We start from the raw sequence: 13,475 nt of genomic DNA, 5'->3' as shown, positions 1-13,475 counted from the left end.
AATTACGCTATCGGCTTATCCCTTGAACCTCTCACAGGTACAAGTGCTAGTATTTATTTACTTATTTGTGTTTATTATTATTTATTATTAAATTATATTTAGAAATTTAACATACTTTATACAATATTGTCTCTTGTATTTAATTTTATTTCTTTATTTACTCATTGAGATTTTATTATTTCTTAATTATTTAAAATATCATACTAAATGTTATTTCATTAATAATATAGATTAAATAATTATTATTTCCTAATTTTATATTTTAGTATTAGTTTTAATATAACTTTATTATCATTATTTATTTAATAAAATTGTATTATCTAATTATTGTTAAAATTCTATCTTATAATGGGGATATGAAATCACCATCTCCCACCAATAAGGTGATCTGATGATGTTGGAATGAATTCCATTGCCATATATGCAATGAGCAATTTGGTTCACAACCACTTTAATTTCACTTGTGAAAGCCTTGTCCAATGGGCCTCTTCTTTCATGAAATAAAAATATTCTTCAGTTCAAAAGGTGGTGACATTTTCATAAAAGGATGTGGGCCAGCTGTTTGTTTCAAGCCACTAGTTTTTTTTGAGCTTTTCTTGGGAAGGAGATGATCACTAGTTTTTGATTTATTGCTTGTCCTCTTGACATCCGCTTGTTCCTTAATTTAGGCGATTATTAGATCTTGCAGCAGTCCTTTGTCATTTGCCCCCTCTTACAAGCTTTATTCCATGTCCAGGGATAGTGCATAAGTGAGCTTTCACTCCACAAAATGAGCTTGTATGCTCTTTGTTATGGTCACACCGCAAAAGAAAACTCCTACCATCAGAAATTTGTTTACTCGTTGTATAATGCCAAAGTGGTGAAGCTGGGTCAATTGTAAAATGACTCTTCATTTTGGACCCAGACAACTGAATTGGATTTTCCAGTTGCAGCCATTATGTATGAATGATGAACCTAAAATGGAAAACAATAATGAAAAAAAGAAACAAAAAAAACAATAAAACCTGGCAATATATTCCCCTGTTATGCACATGAAAATATAAAAAACTATTAAAAGTCGATAATTAAAAGTTAAAAGGTCCATTTTAAAAAATAAATGAAAACTCGTGAGAAAAGTGGTTGAAACTTCGATAAAAAGAAGATTTATTCACCTTTGGTGTGTGGCTTATTCCTTCCTAGCCTTCACTAAAATAAAGCAATCTGCAAAACCAGGTTGAAGGAAAAAAGGCCACAGTGGTGTTTTGTGTTGAGAAAATGAGTTCAAATGCCCAAAATATGGAAAGTTGGGCCAAAATTAGGTACGAAAGGAGGGGAGGCCATTATTTTAAATTCTGTTTTACTTCTTTTTATTGTGGGGACCCTTTTCTTGGCGCCCCCGCTGGCAGATCTTCCTGGGCGCTTGGGCGGTACCCTAGGTGAACCTGGGTCCACACTGGTACCATAACCACACCCAAATTCAAGTTATAGGAGCTGAAGTCTGTAACTAAGATATTTTATTTTGGGCATACCCTAACTTTTCTTGGTCAAACTGGATTGTTCTTTGGCAGTAATTCTACTTAAACGTGTAAGTTTAGGTCTGTTAGTGGGGGAGGGGGCATAAGTTTGGCAGTAATTCTATTTAAATGTGTAAGTTTAGGTCTGTTATTGCAGGCTCTGGCAGGTCAAAAACCAACTAGTGAGGAGAGTTTGGACACGAGACTAATTCCTTCAAGTCTTGTCCTAAGATTTACAACCTATTTTCCAAAGCTATCTCCGCTTTGTGCGCTAGATCTGGCTCTGATTATCTGATCTTGTGCGCTAGATCTGGAGGTAAAAAATCTGTTAGTTACATAGTCCTTATTGGAGGTGTACCAGGCAACCCGGGCAGAAATATCTTGATTGCAAACCCAAGGTGATCCCAGAATCAATTGCATCAGTTTGAAAGAGATAAACAGTTGGAGCGTTGTATCATTTCTTTCAGAGGCAGGCATATTCCTCATTGGCCGCCAGTATTGAGAGCAGGGGTCACAAAAATTGTGTCAACTGAGTGAAGCTTCACAACAAAAGTCTGGGCAAATATAAGAAACCCGTGGTGCAAGGCACTCTGTGTCAAAACCGATTGCCTCAATCTCATCACATCAGTTTCTGTGTGGAGGCAACCATACTCATTAGGCAGCTGTCATCCGAGTATGAAACTCTGAACACTCTAATTGTTGCAACTATGGTATCAGATTGAGGGCTCTCCTACTTATTCCTCTCTGATCTGTTCTGTAATCCCTTGTTCAGATTATTATCTAATTAACGACCTATGAATGTAAATGAATTATGGATTCTGTAGATTATTTGTGTGTGGTGATAGACAGCTTGCTGTAATATTTTGTCAATGCTTGCAGACTTAAATTTCCCTTTTGAGTTAGCAGACCTGGTAACAAACATTGAGCTAATAAACCCCAGGGATATAATGAACTTGTTGGTGGATTTCAGGGTTCTCTTAAAATTTTCTTTCTCTTACTATTATTGAAGAAGATAAAACAGAGCCATCTGTGAAGTGGACGTTAGTGTACCTGAATTCCCTAATTGCATCTGTTATATCTAAGATTTTGTCTTTGTTCACTCCCTCAAAGAGACAGGAAAGGCTACTGCTCATAATAATGATTTGATATGGACTGGACAGGTGTCCTTTTCTTATTTCCCTGGTGGAGTGGTAGAAGGGTTCTAGTTTGTTTTTAACCTTGGCAGCTAAAGAGGGTATGGTAGAGCTGCATTTGATCCATCCTATGGTATTGTCTATATCCTAAATTCTCAGCTTGTGCTTAGCTTTCCGAATCATCTCCCAGCTTCCCTCGGTCAAAAGATTTAGAGATGTACTGTAATCAAGTTCCTAGGAAAGTATTGAAGTTGAGGAGAGTAAAGAATCTCTTTAACAGATGACTTTATCTATCATTTGTCTGCTTGGTACAAATGCATTCTGGGAAGGGACAACAAGTTCGGACAGCAAAGGTTCCATCTTCTGTCTGGAGGTTTTTGATATAATTTTCTACAGTATGTTGCATATAATTTTATAAAGATTAGCTGATTCTGGAAAAACTTTCAACTCTTTGACTCTGCCACATTTCAGGATCAGGACCAGGATTATATTATTTAAGGTATCTTGCATTCAGCTAATTGGTTTTCTTTTACCAGCTGCCCCTATTTCATGCACAATATGAACATAATCTATATGCTATGTTGAGGGTCAATTATCTTTGTTTATCATGATGGCTCAAGAATTTCCTTCATAGGAAAAGATAGCTGTGCTTTTTTGTTAAGCATAAATAAATTAGTTCCCGCTTTGTGGATTTCTGTGTTGCCTTGTACCTTCAATTAAACAAAGCTAAAAATAGCATGGTGATGGTGTGAAAATTAAATGTTTTTGAGGCATAGATCTGTGTTTATTGAAAATTTTACTTAATCAAGGGTACATCTTTAGAGTGGTCAATAAAATTTGAAAGCACTGAATTGACATTTCTTTTACCCTCTTTGCTGTGTTGACAAAGCTGATTTCTTTGCGTTTTTGAGATTCTAGGGTTGGAGTTTTAAGTTTAACTGATTCATATGTTTTGTTTGAGCAGTCTGCCATTCAAGAACTGAAGGAACTATCAAACCACTGCAGGACGCAAAGATGTTTAGAGCATGCAATGGAAGTAGCAGAGGCTGGAAAGATTCAGGATAAACTTTCCAAAGGAGTTTCAGCAATTACATTAAAAGATGCTGAGAAAAAGGTCAAATCCTGATACCTTTCCTAGGCATACTGTATTTTCTTTACCACTAAGCTTATTGGCTTCAAGGTTGCAGGTTGTTTTCTTACTGTCAAAATATTTGTCCTCACATGTCAAAATTGCAATCTTTTACTTGTTTGCTAATAAAATATTTTCATCTGTACTCTTATTATGAGCTTTATGATTGCAGGTATCTACCAAATATCTACTGGATATACTAGATTCATACGAGTCAGCTGTGGGTTCAGCAGAAGCAAAAGAAACTCCTCATATTGTGAAATTTCCTCCACCATTCCAAGCAGTTCCTTGCAAACCTATTGTTCTAGACACTGCTATAAATGCTATTAAGTTTCCATCACTTGAAGGTCGCGTGAAGAAGGAAGAGAAGAAGAGTATCTTTGGCCGGTGGTGGCGATAGGCTGATCTTAGACATAATTTCAAAATTGAAGTTTTGACAGTGAATAGGCCAGAAGATGCATCTGGTCTGTTTAAAGTTATTTAAGAAGTTGTAGGAAACAGTTTGCAGTTAATGCATTATTCCTAAATTTTGCCGAATATCATATTTCAGATTGCACTGGAAAGCCAATTTGTGGAATCCTACTATCAATTTGGTTGTATTCTTTTAACCTGTGCTTGGATTTGGATGTCAGAAAGAAATGAAGAATAGCATTAAAAGCATGCATACTCTCTTGAACACCTTGGTTACGCTGGACTGAAGGTGGTTTTTTCTTGAAAATGCTTTAATCTTTAATAATACAGCCCAGTTTCTTAAATTTGAAATATATCAAGGCTTGAGCAAAATTAACTTCGATGCTTAGGTTACATTTTGTTTCTTTGAAATTTAGTGCTCTTATGGTGTATCTCAAGTTTGCATACCTTGCAAATTAATGAAACAGATATGAAAGTTGAGATCTGAAATTAATTCTGTAGAAGTACATCATTGATATAATTCTGAGGTTAATGAAGAAAAAATGGATACTAAGCAGGATAAACTTCTATATTTGAATATGTAATAGGATTAACTTAAAGGATATGCACAGGTAGGAGGATTGAGATGAGAAGAAATGTAGAAGGAATATGGAACTTTTTACATTCCTTTTAAGACCTTTGTAGTGGAATGAGTACCATGTATACTATGAGAATTACTGTCTGTGGTAAGAGCATTGAGATGAGAAGAAATGTATAAGGAATATGGGACTTTTTCCATTCCTTTTAAGACCTTTGTAATGGAATGAATATTACGAATGCTATGAGAATTACCGTCTGTGGTCATTCATAAAATTTGAAGAGAGCATGAATATTTGGAATGAATGACCTTCCACACTTAGCTCTTTACCCAGTTTCTCTAATCAGCAGAACTCCATATTCACGTTTCAGTGGAGTTCATGTCAAATTAATAAGATGTAATGTTAATTGTGGTTCTTGCTTTGGCCCCTCTTTTAAGTTATAAAGCGTTGTGTAAGTTTTAGACTAGTATGGTGTTACTATCGATCCCTCAATTGAGACTTGAGATTTGTTAAGAAGAGTTAAGGAGACTGTATGTGGATGATGCATGAATCTTGAACAACCAAACCAAGCCCCAAAGGTTTCTTCTCATTTATTATTTGTGTGAAGTGTTAATCACAAACATCCAAGGCAAGCCCAAGAATAAATGCTCACTTATTGCAGGATGGGTTTTGGAATTAAGTAGCTTCGTCGAATATTTATGCATTCCTCAAGGCTTTGATTTGATGAATGTATGCCTTTTTAAAATTCTTTTGAAAGGAATATAGAAATAGGGATACTTGGATGCACATTCTTATTTGGAATATCAAGCCTCATGAGGAGTTGTTTTTTGAGATATTCCATGCCATCATTGTGCCCAGTGGGCAAGTAAGTAGGGTTAGGTAGGGTTGTGAGGAGTATGAAGTGGGTGGTTATCAACCTTTTGTAGCAAAGAATTCTTATGTTGATCCATTCATTGACTGAATTTTCCATGAAAGCTTAAAAATCAGCAACCCTTGTTGGTGCTTAATGTCATGTTTATCTGACAGGCTATTGTAGCTTGAAACCAACCATGTTTGACATGTCTCCCGTTTTTCCAGGAAAAGGTGCATTTTTCCAGCAAAGGTGTGGTTTCCGGAAAATTAGGGAAAGCTGTATATTAATTTTTATTTGCTAAGGTGCAGGTATCCACTCCTTTTCCAGGTAACATGATATGGATTACACGACGACAAAATAGTTTGAATTTCATTTAGGCACTTCTGAATATACTCCAGGTCCATTCGTGTGTTCCACATGGTGTGTAAGAAGAGTGCCCCAATGAAAGAGAAACTGCTCTAGGCTGATCAGGATAAAGGATAATCTCTATAAGCTTCCTTCACCCGCATGGATTATCAGATTATGCCTATGGAGATCAGGGGATGGCTGAAGAGAACAGACAGGGTGTTGCCCAAGAACATTTTGACCAGTCAGGAAATCATCCCTCTAAAGCATTCGGGTGCAAGTAAGATATGGCTCCTAACGATTTTTTTTTAATCTCTTCTTTTGATTGTGTTGTTTAAAACATTCTTTTTCTGCCTCCCCTTCCATTTCGTGTGCAGGTAGCTTGAACACAAGGATGATCGGGTCTGTCCTGAGACAGAGAGGTATAAAGATCTTCGTATTAGAAAAATAGAACAGGAGATTCAAAAACAGAGATACTAAACTTGCGGCTTGTTATTCATCATTGGTAATATTAATTACAAATATATGGAGTCATATGACTTCATCAAGATCCTGTAATTATGCTAATACAGATGATAACAAACTAATACAATTGACAACAAACTGGATGTGATTGACAACTAACTGGAACTTATTGACAGCTAACTGAAACACATCTACAGTCTAATTTGATTCCTTTTCTAATTCTCTAACTGTTGGAGCATTAAATTCCAACACTTTGCTGCATGGATCGTATCCTCCCCCTGTTTGCTTGATAGTATGTTACACAATATGAGTAGCATTTGTTTCACAATTGATCTCAAGATTTATCATTGAAGATGATATATTATTATTATTGTTATTGAGTATCACTATCAAAATTGAGTTTCACAGTTTGATTATGAATTCTTATTATTATTGTGCTTTTTCTTTATGTTTGGGATCAAATTCATGACCTACAAATTAGAGAACAAGAGTTCAACCTGAGAATGGAGTTCAGTGTTTTAGGGAGCATAATCCGAGTGACATAGCTGCAATTCAACATGTCCCAAGGATTAGAGATACTCTAGTTTCCTCCTGTAAGTAACCCATGAATTGTAAATTCCTATCAATTATAACTATGATGGATATTGAATGCTTAGAGAAAAGGGAAGAAAATCTATGGAATAGAAGTATAGTTGGGTGTGAAAAATATGTATTGATTGTTCTCGATTGGACCCCAAAACCAGCTCTCACGAATACGAGCTAAAATCTTTCTCTCATTCTATTTTAATCAGTTTCGCTTGAAGGATCATCTCTGAAGAATTATGCAAAGACTATTTAAACAGGCAGCCATTTGATTCTTACATTGGAGTGGCATCATCCACACTATCAAGGAGATGGTATTGAGTATTGTTGTGTTAATATATTTTTTCAATTATTGCTTTGTTGTATTATTTATTTGGTCTTTAGGAAGCCAAGAGCATTGATGAACCTACCTTAGATGTTCGATAGAAGAGTCGAAAAGCTATTGATCAATTCCATGCTTCGTTGATTCTTATAAGGGTCAATATCTCATCCCCTATCCCATGTCTTGGAGATTTTTAGTCTTATATATCTACCAATCTTTGTCTATAATTCTAGATAGTTCGTGAATGTAGACGTGCAATAATCAATCATATTTTAGGGGTGCCCTAACCTACAATTCTATGGCCTCCTTGAATAAACAGATTATTGTTGGCAACCAAACATTTAATGATTGGTGATTGGTAATTGGGACCTATCTATGATTGGGTCCCATTCATTCTCAACTTGCCATTCATTCTTCATGGTTTGGTTAAAGCACCCTGGGGAACTTCTTGCTTACCTGAATGCCCTACTATTCTAAGGGGAAGGTAAGGCCCTTACTATCTGTAGGCCTTAGAATAGTAGGGCCCACCCAATCCCGACGAATGTTCATTCATTCTTCTGTCATCAACCATTCATTCTAAACTTGTAGAAGCACTTCCTCGACCCATCCCTTATATAGATAAGGGCCTCTCTCCCTAAAGATGGGGCGACCTGTCGAACAGGGGCACAGGGGCACAAGGGAGAGGCCCTCTGCATGCATCCCAATCACCAATCAGTAGGTGGTTGGGGATTTTGAGTCTTATATATCTAAAAATCTTCAACTAAAAAAATTAAAACAATTCTGCCATCTTTCTTGTTTGATGTCCCCATTAGCCTGTACATAAAACATAATTCATATTTTTGATCACATTTGTGGTACATTGGCGAAGGTTTTAGGTGTTCTGCAACATACAACTCCATTTAGTAGAATGCTTAGGATAGGGTCCCATAGAAGGAGGTTTCCTAAAAACTTTTTAGGAATATTTTAAATGAGGTGGTCCATGATTTTTGTAGTCTAGATTCTGAAATTAAAGGGAGCCGGTTTTTCTCACCAAAATAAGTTTTTAGGAAAACTTTGAAATTATATAATTGAGCGATAATTTTTTAGGAAAACTCTAAAATTAGATAATTGAGAGATCAAAAAAAATCTTAAGACATTCTTAAGTGGGTGGGGAAATTTCTAGCCCCACCCAGTGTCCACCTCCTTGCTAAAAAGTAGGAGCTCCTATTTTGAAGGTGTAGATTAAGAATAATTCCATACCCAAACATTTAATTTTTAATGGGACCACCTTCTTCTTAAAAAATAGAGTTTCAGATCCCTCATGGAACCCCACCTTAGAGGCCTCTATAAAGGGCTTATTTTAGCAAAGTCATGATTAAATTTTGTCAAAATAAAATAACAAAGATATGATTTAACAACAAAATTTTAATATGATGTTGTCACTGTCTAGGATTCTCTCCGCGTGTGATGTATCCTGATGACCATTATTTGGGGCTTGCTTTGTTCAAGGGTCTAATACTCCTACGACTACTCAGGTGTCTGATGCTTATGTTTTGGTAAAGATCATGTCTGACTCTATGCCATTTGGGGCCTTTGTGGGTAGTGATGGTGATGGGCTTGTCCTTGCTAGCCCTAGTGTGGATGTCATTTCAAGGGTGGAAGTTGGGTCATCCTTGTGGGTCTTTCCTGACCCTTATCCTTCCTTGCCTGCTAATGCTTCTCGACTCAATGTTGTAAGCGGATTATTTTGGGTGTAGAGGCTTCCAAGGGGTTCCTACGCTGATCATTTGGCTAAGGGTGTAGGCTTGTTGCCTAGGGTTCTCGAGTCTTTCGTTGTTTATAGATCTATTGATGTTAATTTGGATGAGGAGATGATTGATGAGATTGATCAATGTGCCTTTGATGTCTCTTTTGATGTAGTTATTTGCAAGTTAGGGTGTTTTGGCCCAATCTTGTTGGGTTCCATACTTGGATTTTTAAGCATTGGGAGCCTATCATTACAACTACGTTCAAATCTTCCCTATGGCATGAGGTTTCTTCATTGGGAAATTTTAGAATGCAACATATAGAAAGATCATTCTATGTGAACATTTTTTCATGTGGGAAAATCATTTCACCTTGATGATCAAACTCTAGCTTAAGGATTTTGGTCCTTTTGTAAAATTCCTATCTAGGTTAGACTCCCCTACTTGGTCACTTCATCTTTGGTTGGGTTGGGTCCTTGAGGAAGTGGGTGATGCTCGTGGAGACTTTCTTATGGTAGACTCTTTGTCTTTTGATGTTCTCTACGCCACCTATGCTCGCATTCTAGTAGATATAGATGCTTCCAATGGGTTACCCAAGGTTATTGACCTTATGGCACCTAAGAGTTTGTGGATCCAATCTCTGGAATATGAAGAGATTATTTCAGTTAATACTTCAATTTCATAGGAAAACAGTTATATCAATCATGTTCATGTGAATGAGATTTACCATTAAAATCAGTTAGACAAAATTTCATAATTAAGAATTGAAGTACCATAAATGATTTTACTATGGAAATTAAAATCTACATACCATAGAATTTGAACCGATAATTCATTGTAAGAATGCTTCTGCAATCACCCACATTAGTCCACAAATGCCACTATAACAATATCATATAACGACTACCATCCAATATCGTTATATCAAAATCAAATGACCACTATATAAAATAAGGGCATCACATACCACTATATCAATTAGGGCATCGATAACCATTGGATCATTTAGAGCTTCAGAGACCACTGTATTACTTAGGGCTTCAATTACCATTGGATTATTTAGGGCATCAGATACCACTGTATCAATTAAGGCTTCATATACCACTGTATCATTTAGGGCTTTAGATACCACTGTATCATTCCTTTCCTTATGATTTCTTAACTGTGACAATAGCATAAGATTAGAAGATATGATCATATTTATTATTCATATAAATGAAAGATTGATATAACAATCCATTAGATAAATCATTCTCTCACAACTAAATGTAAAATAACTGTAATGATGATAAAACTCAATTAATCTTACCTTAATCTTGCATATACATCATAAAAGTAAAAATACTTGTTTTCGACAAACAATTGAATGTATAGCTTATCTTTGTTTGTTGTACATCTGACAACTTGGGAGAGGTGAAACATTGTCAGGGGCTTAAACACCTAAATTTAGACCACAACTTATCCCCACACAATCTCTATCGAGATAGGCCCTCCCTACTTGGAATAGATAGGGAACACCTTGTCATTCACTGAGCATCCTGATATCTAAACACAACATTCGACTTGACAGTAGGAGGATAAACATGTTCATGCAAGAGTTATTAAATGATTTTTAAAAAAAAATGATAAACATTGTTATGTCATAACTGATACTGTTTTCATGTTATTGCAGATTCTTTTCGCTCACCTTCTCGCCCTTTTCCTTGGCTAAACAGTCGGGTGTGTCCTAGGTGTTCGAAATTCTTGATCAATCTACTCTATGCATGAATTCTAAAAGGATTTATTGATTAGTAAATCTTATAACAAACTGTGATTTAGAAGAATATGTTCTTGAAACCAGTTGAAAATATTATCGAATTCTGATTTTCAAACAGAATATTTCATTTAGATTTTATTACACTTAGGAAACCCTTCTTTAAGAGATACTATTCAACACTCTTTATTATGATTCCGGAAACCATGAGAGTTAAGAAGAAAGTTCATCATAATTTATAGGGATTACTTAGCTAGTAAAGGAAATAGCATGATCACAAGCAAAAGATAAGAGATTTCCATGCCTAGCCGGCTGCTATAAAAATGGACATATTGTAATGGTAACCTCATGACCTGTTAAGGAGTCAACAATGCTTGATTATACAGTAAGTTAAAACCGTGATCATAAACAAAAGATAAGAAGTTCATGTGCCCAGCCGACTGCTATAGAAATTAAACATATTGGATTGGTAACTCATGACCTGATAAGAATTCCATAATGCTTTGATGATCTTGGAATCTGATCGGTTCCCTCTAGTTGCTAGAGACATCACCTTCATTGAATATAGTCTTTGATTCTTAGCTGGATTACTTGCATGACAAAGGGAAGATATCGTTCTGTTTGATCAAAGTTATTAATTGATAAGTGTACGGTATCAACAGGAGTAAATTAATGAATACTGAGATGAAGTCAGGTGTTAAAGAGATTGGAAACAATAGAAGGAATTCGGAAATGTGGAAAACATATGGGATACTCATGTGTTCGACTCCTCTCACGACTTCCATATAAAGGAAACAAGTTGCGACTTCTTGGCTTCTGCGGGTTAAAGATTATAAGACAATTCAAATTGTCAAATATTAAATTGATTTTTCATGCCCAGTTTTAATCGGTTAAAAGAAAAGAATATTAAAATGGAAAGAAATAGACTTGGAAGATTATAATTCGAATATTATTATAATTCAATGTTATTATATCTTGAATATTATTATTATAATATATACTTGCATACGTTCATGTAAGTATATCAATGGGGTGACATCATTATATTAAGTTATTATAATATAATGGTTCCATTTCATTTTTATATTTATATGCACATATATAAATATTTATTATAATAATATGATGAAAGATTAATTAAAATCCTTTGAGGTACGTTTTATATTTTAACTCAATTATTTATGTTTCTCAAATTATTTATTTAAATAGCTCATGCAGGTCCCACAGATGTATCATGTTTCAAGTCGCTAGGTCCTCAACTCATCTGCCCAGTGATGGTGATGCTCCTGTGCCTAATTCTTTTCTGATAATGCTTCCACCCCTTCGACGTGTTTCCTGCAAGGAAATTCTTTCTAATTAAATCATATTATCATAACAAGTTATAAATAATCATAATGACTAGCTACCTTTTCAATTTCATGAATTCGTGATAAATAATCAACTATAATGTTATCTTCACATAGAATTATGACTAACCATCTTATCATTTCACAAGATTATAGCCAATTTAAGTGTCAATTGACTTCATGTGAACCTCAGCGGCTATATTTTAAATTAGGTCAAAAATTGGGATGTAATAACCCCCACCTTAGAGGCCTCTAAAAAGGGCTTATTTTAGCAAAGTCGTGATTAAATTCTGTCAAAATAAAATACCAAAGATATGATTTAACAACAATTTTTTAATGTGATGTTGTCACTGTATAAGATTCTCTCCGCATGCGATGTATCCCAATGACCATTATTTGGGGCTTGCTTTGTTTAAGGGTCTAATACTCCTTCGACTACTCAGGTGTCAGATTCTTATGTTTTGGTAAAGATCGTGTCTTACTCTATGACATTTGGGGCCTCTATGGGTAGTGATGGTGATGAGCTTGTCCTTGCTTGCCCTAGTGTGGATCTCATTTCAAGGGTGGAACTTGGGTCATCTTTGTGGGCCTTTCCCGACCCTTTTCCTTGCTTGGTTGCTAATGCTTCTCAACTCAATGTTGCGAGTGGATTATTTTGGGTGTAGAGGCTTCCAAGGGGTTCTTATGCTGATCATCTGGCTAAGGGTGTAGGCTTGGTGCCTAAGGTTCTCGAGTTTTTTGCTGTTTATAGATCTATTGATGTTAATTTGGATGAGGAGATGATTGATGAGATTGATCAATGTGCCTTTGATGTCTCTTCTGATGCAATTATTTGCAAGTTTAGGGCATTTTGGCCCAATCTTGTTGGGTTCCATACTTGGATTTTTAAGCTTTGGGAGCCTATCATTACAACTCAGTTCAAATCTTCCCTATGGCATGAGGTTTCTTCATTGGGAAATTTTATAATGCAGTATATAGAAAGAACATTCTATGTGAGCATTTTTTCACGTGGGAAAATCATTTCACCTTGATGATCAATCTCTAGCTTAAGGATTTCAGTCCTTTTGTAAAACGCCTATCTGGGTTAGAGTCCCCTACTTGCCACTTCATCTTTGGATGGGTTGGGTCCTTGAGGAAGTGAGTGATGCTCTTGGAGACTTTATGGTGGACTCTTAGTTTGTTGATGTTCTCCACACCACCTATGCTCACATTCTAGTAGCTATAGATGCTTCCAAGGGGTTACCCAAGGTTATTAACCTTATGACACCTAAGAGTTTGTGGATCTAATCTTTGGAATATGAAGAGATTCCTTTCAGATGCATAAATTGCTTCAAAATTGGT

At 35.7% G+C, this 13,475-nt stretch overlaps 1 protein-coding gene across 3 annotated transcripts in view; it reads left to right on the top strand.

Annotated features, from left to right (window-relative positions):
• The window catches only part of LOC149536143 (signal recognition particle-related / SRP-like protein), a 133,179-nt gene extending 128,660 nt beyond the window's left edge, over nt 1-4,519 (top strand). For all 3 annotated transcript variants that reach the window (XM_089806607.1, XM_089806606.1, XM_089806605.1), the window contains 2 exons: nt 3,591-3,740; nt 3,928-4,519. In XM_089806607.1, the coding sequence (XP_089662733.1) occupies nt 3,591-3,740; nt 3,928-4,155 (378 nt within the window). In that variant the 3' untranslated portion in view covers nt 4,156-4,519. The remainder of the gene's footprint in view (nt 1-3,590; nt 3,741-3,927) is intronic.
• The last annotated feature ends 8,956 nt before the right edge of the window (nt 4,520-13,475 follow it).

This window comes from Cupressus sempervirens, chromosome 10 (assembly GCF_028749045.1).
Source record: "Cupressus sempervirens isolate cs-2001-9-10 chromosome 10, ASM2874904v1, whole genome shotgun sequence".
NCBI lineage: Eukaryota > Viridiplantae > Streptophyta > Pinopsida > Cupressales > Cupressaceae > Cupressus > Cupressus sempervirens.
Note: the sequence above shows the minus strand (reverse complement) of the source record. Positions and strands in the feature narration are given on the sequence as shown.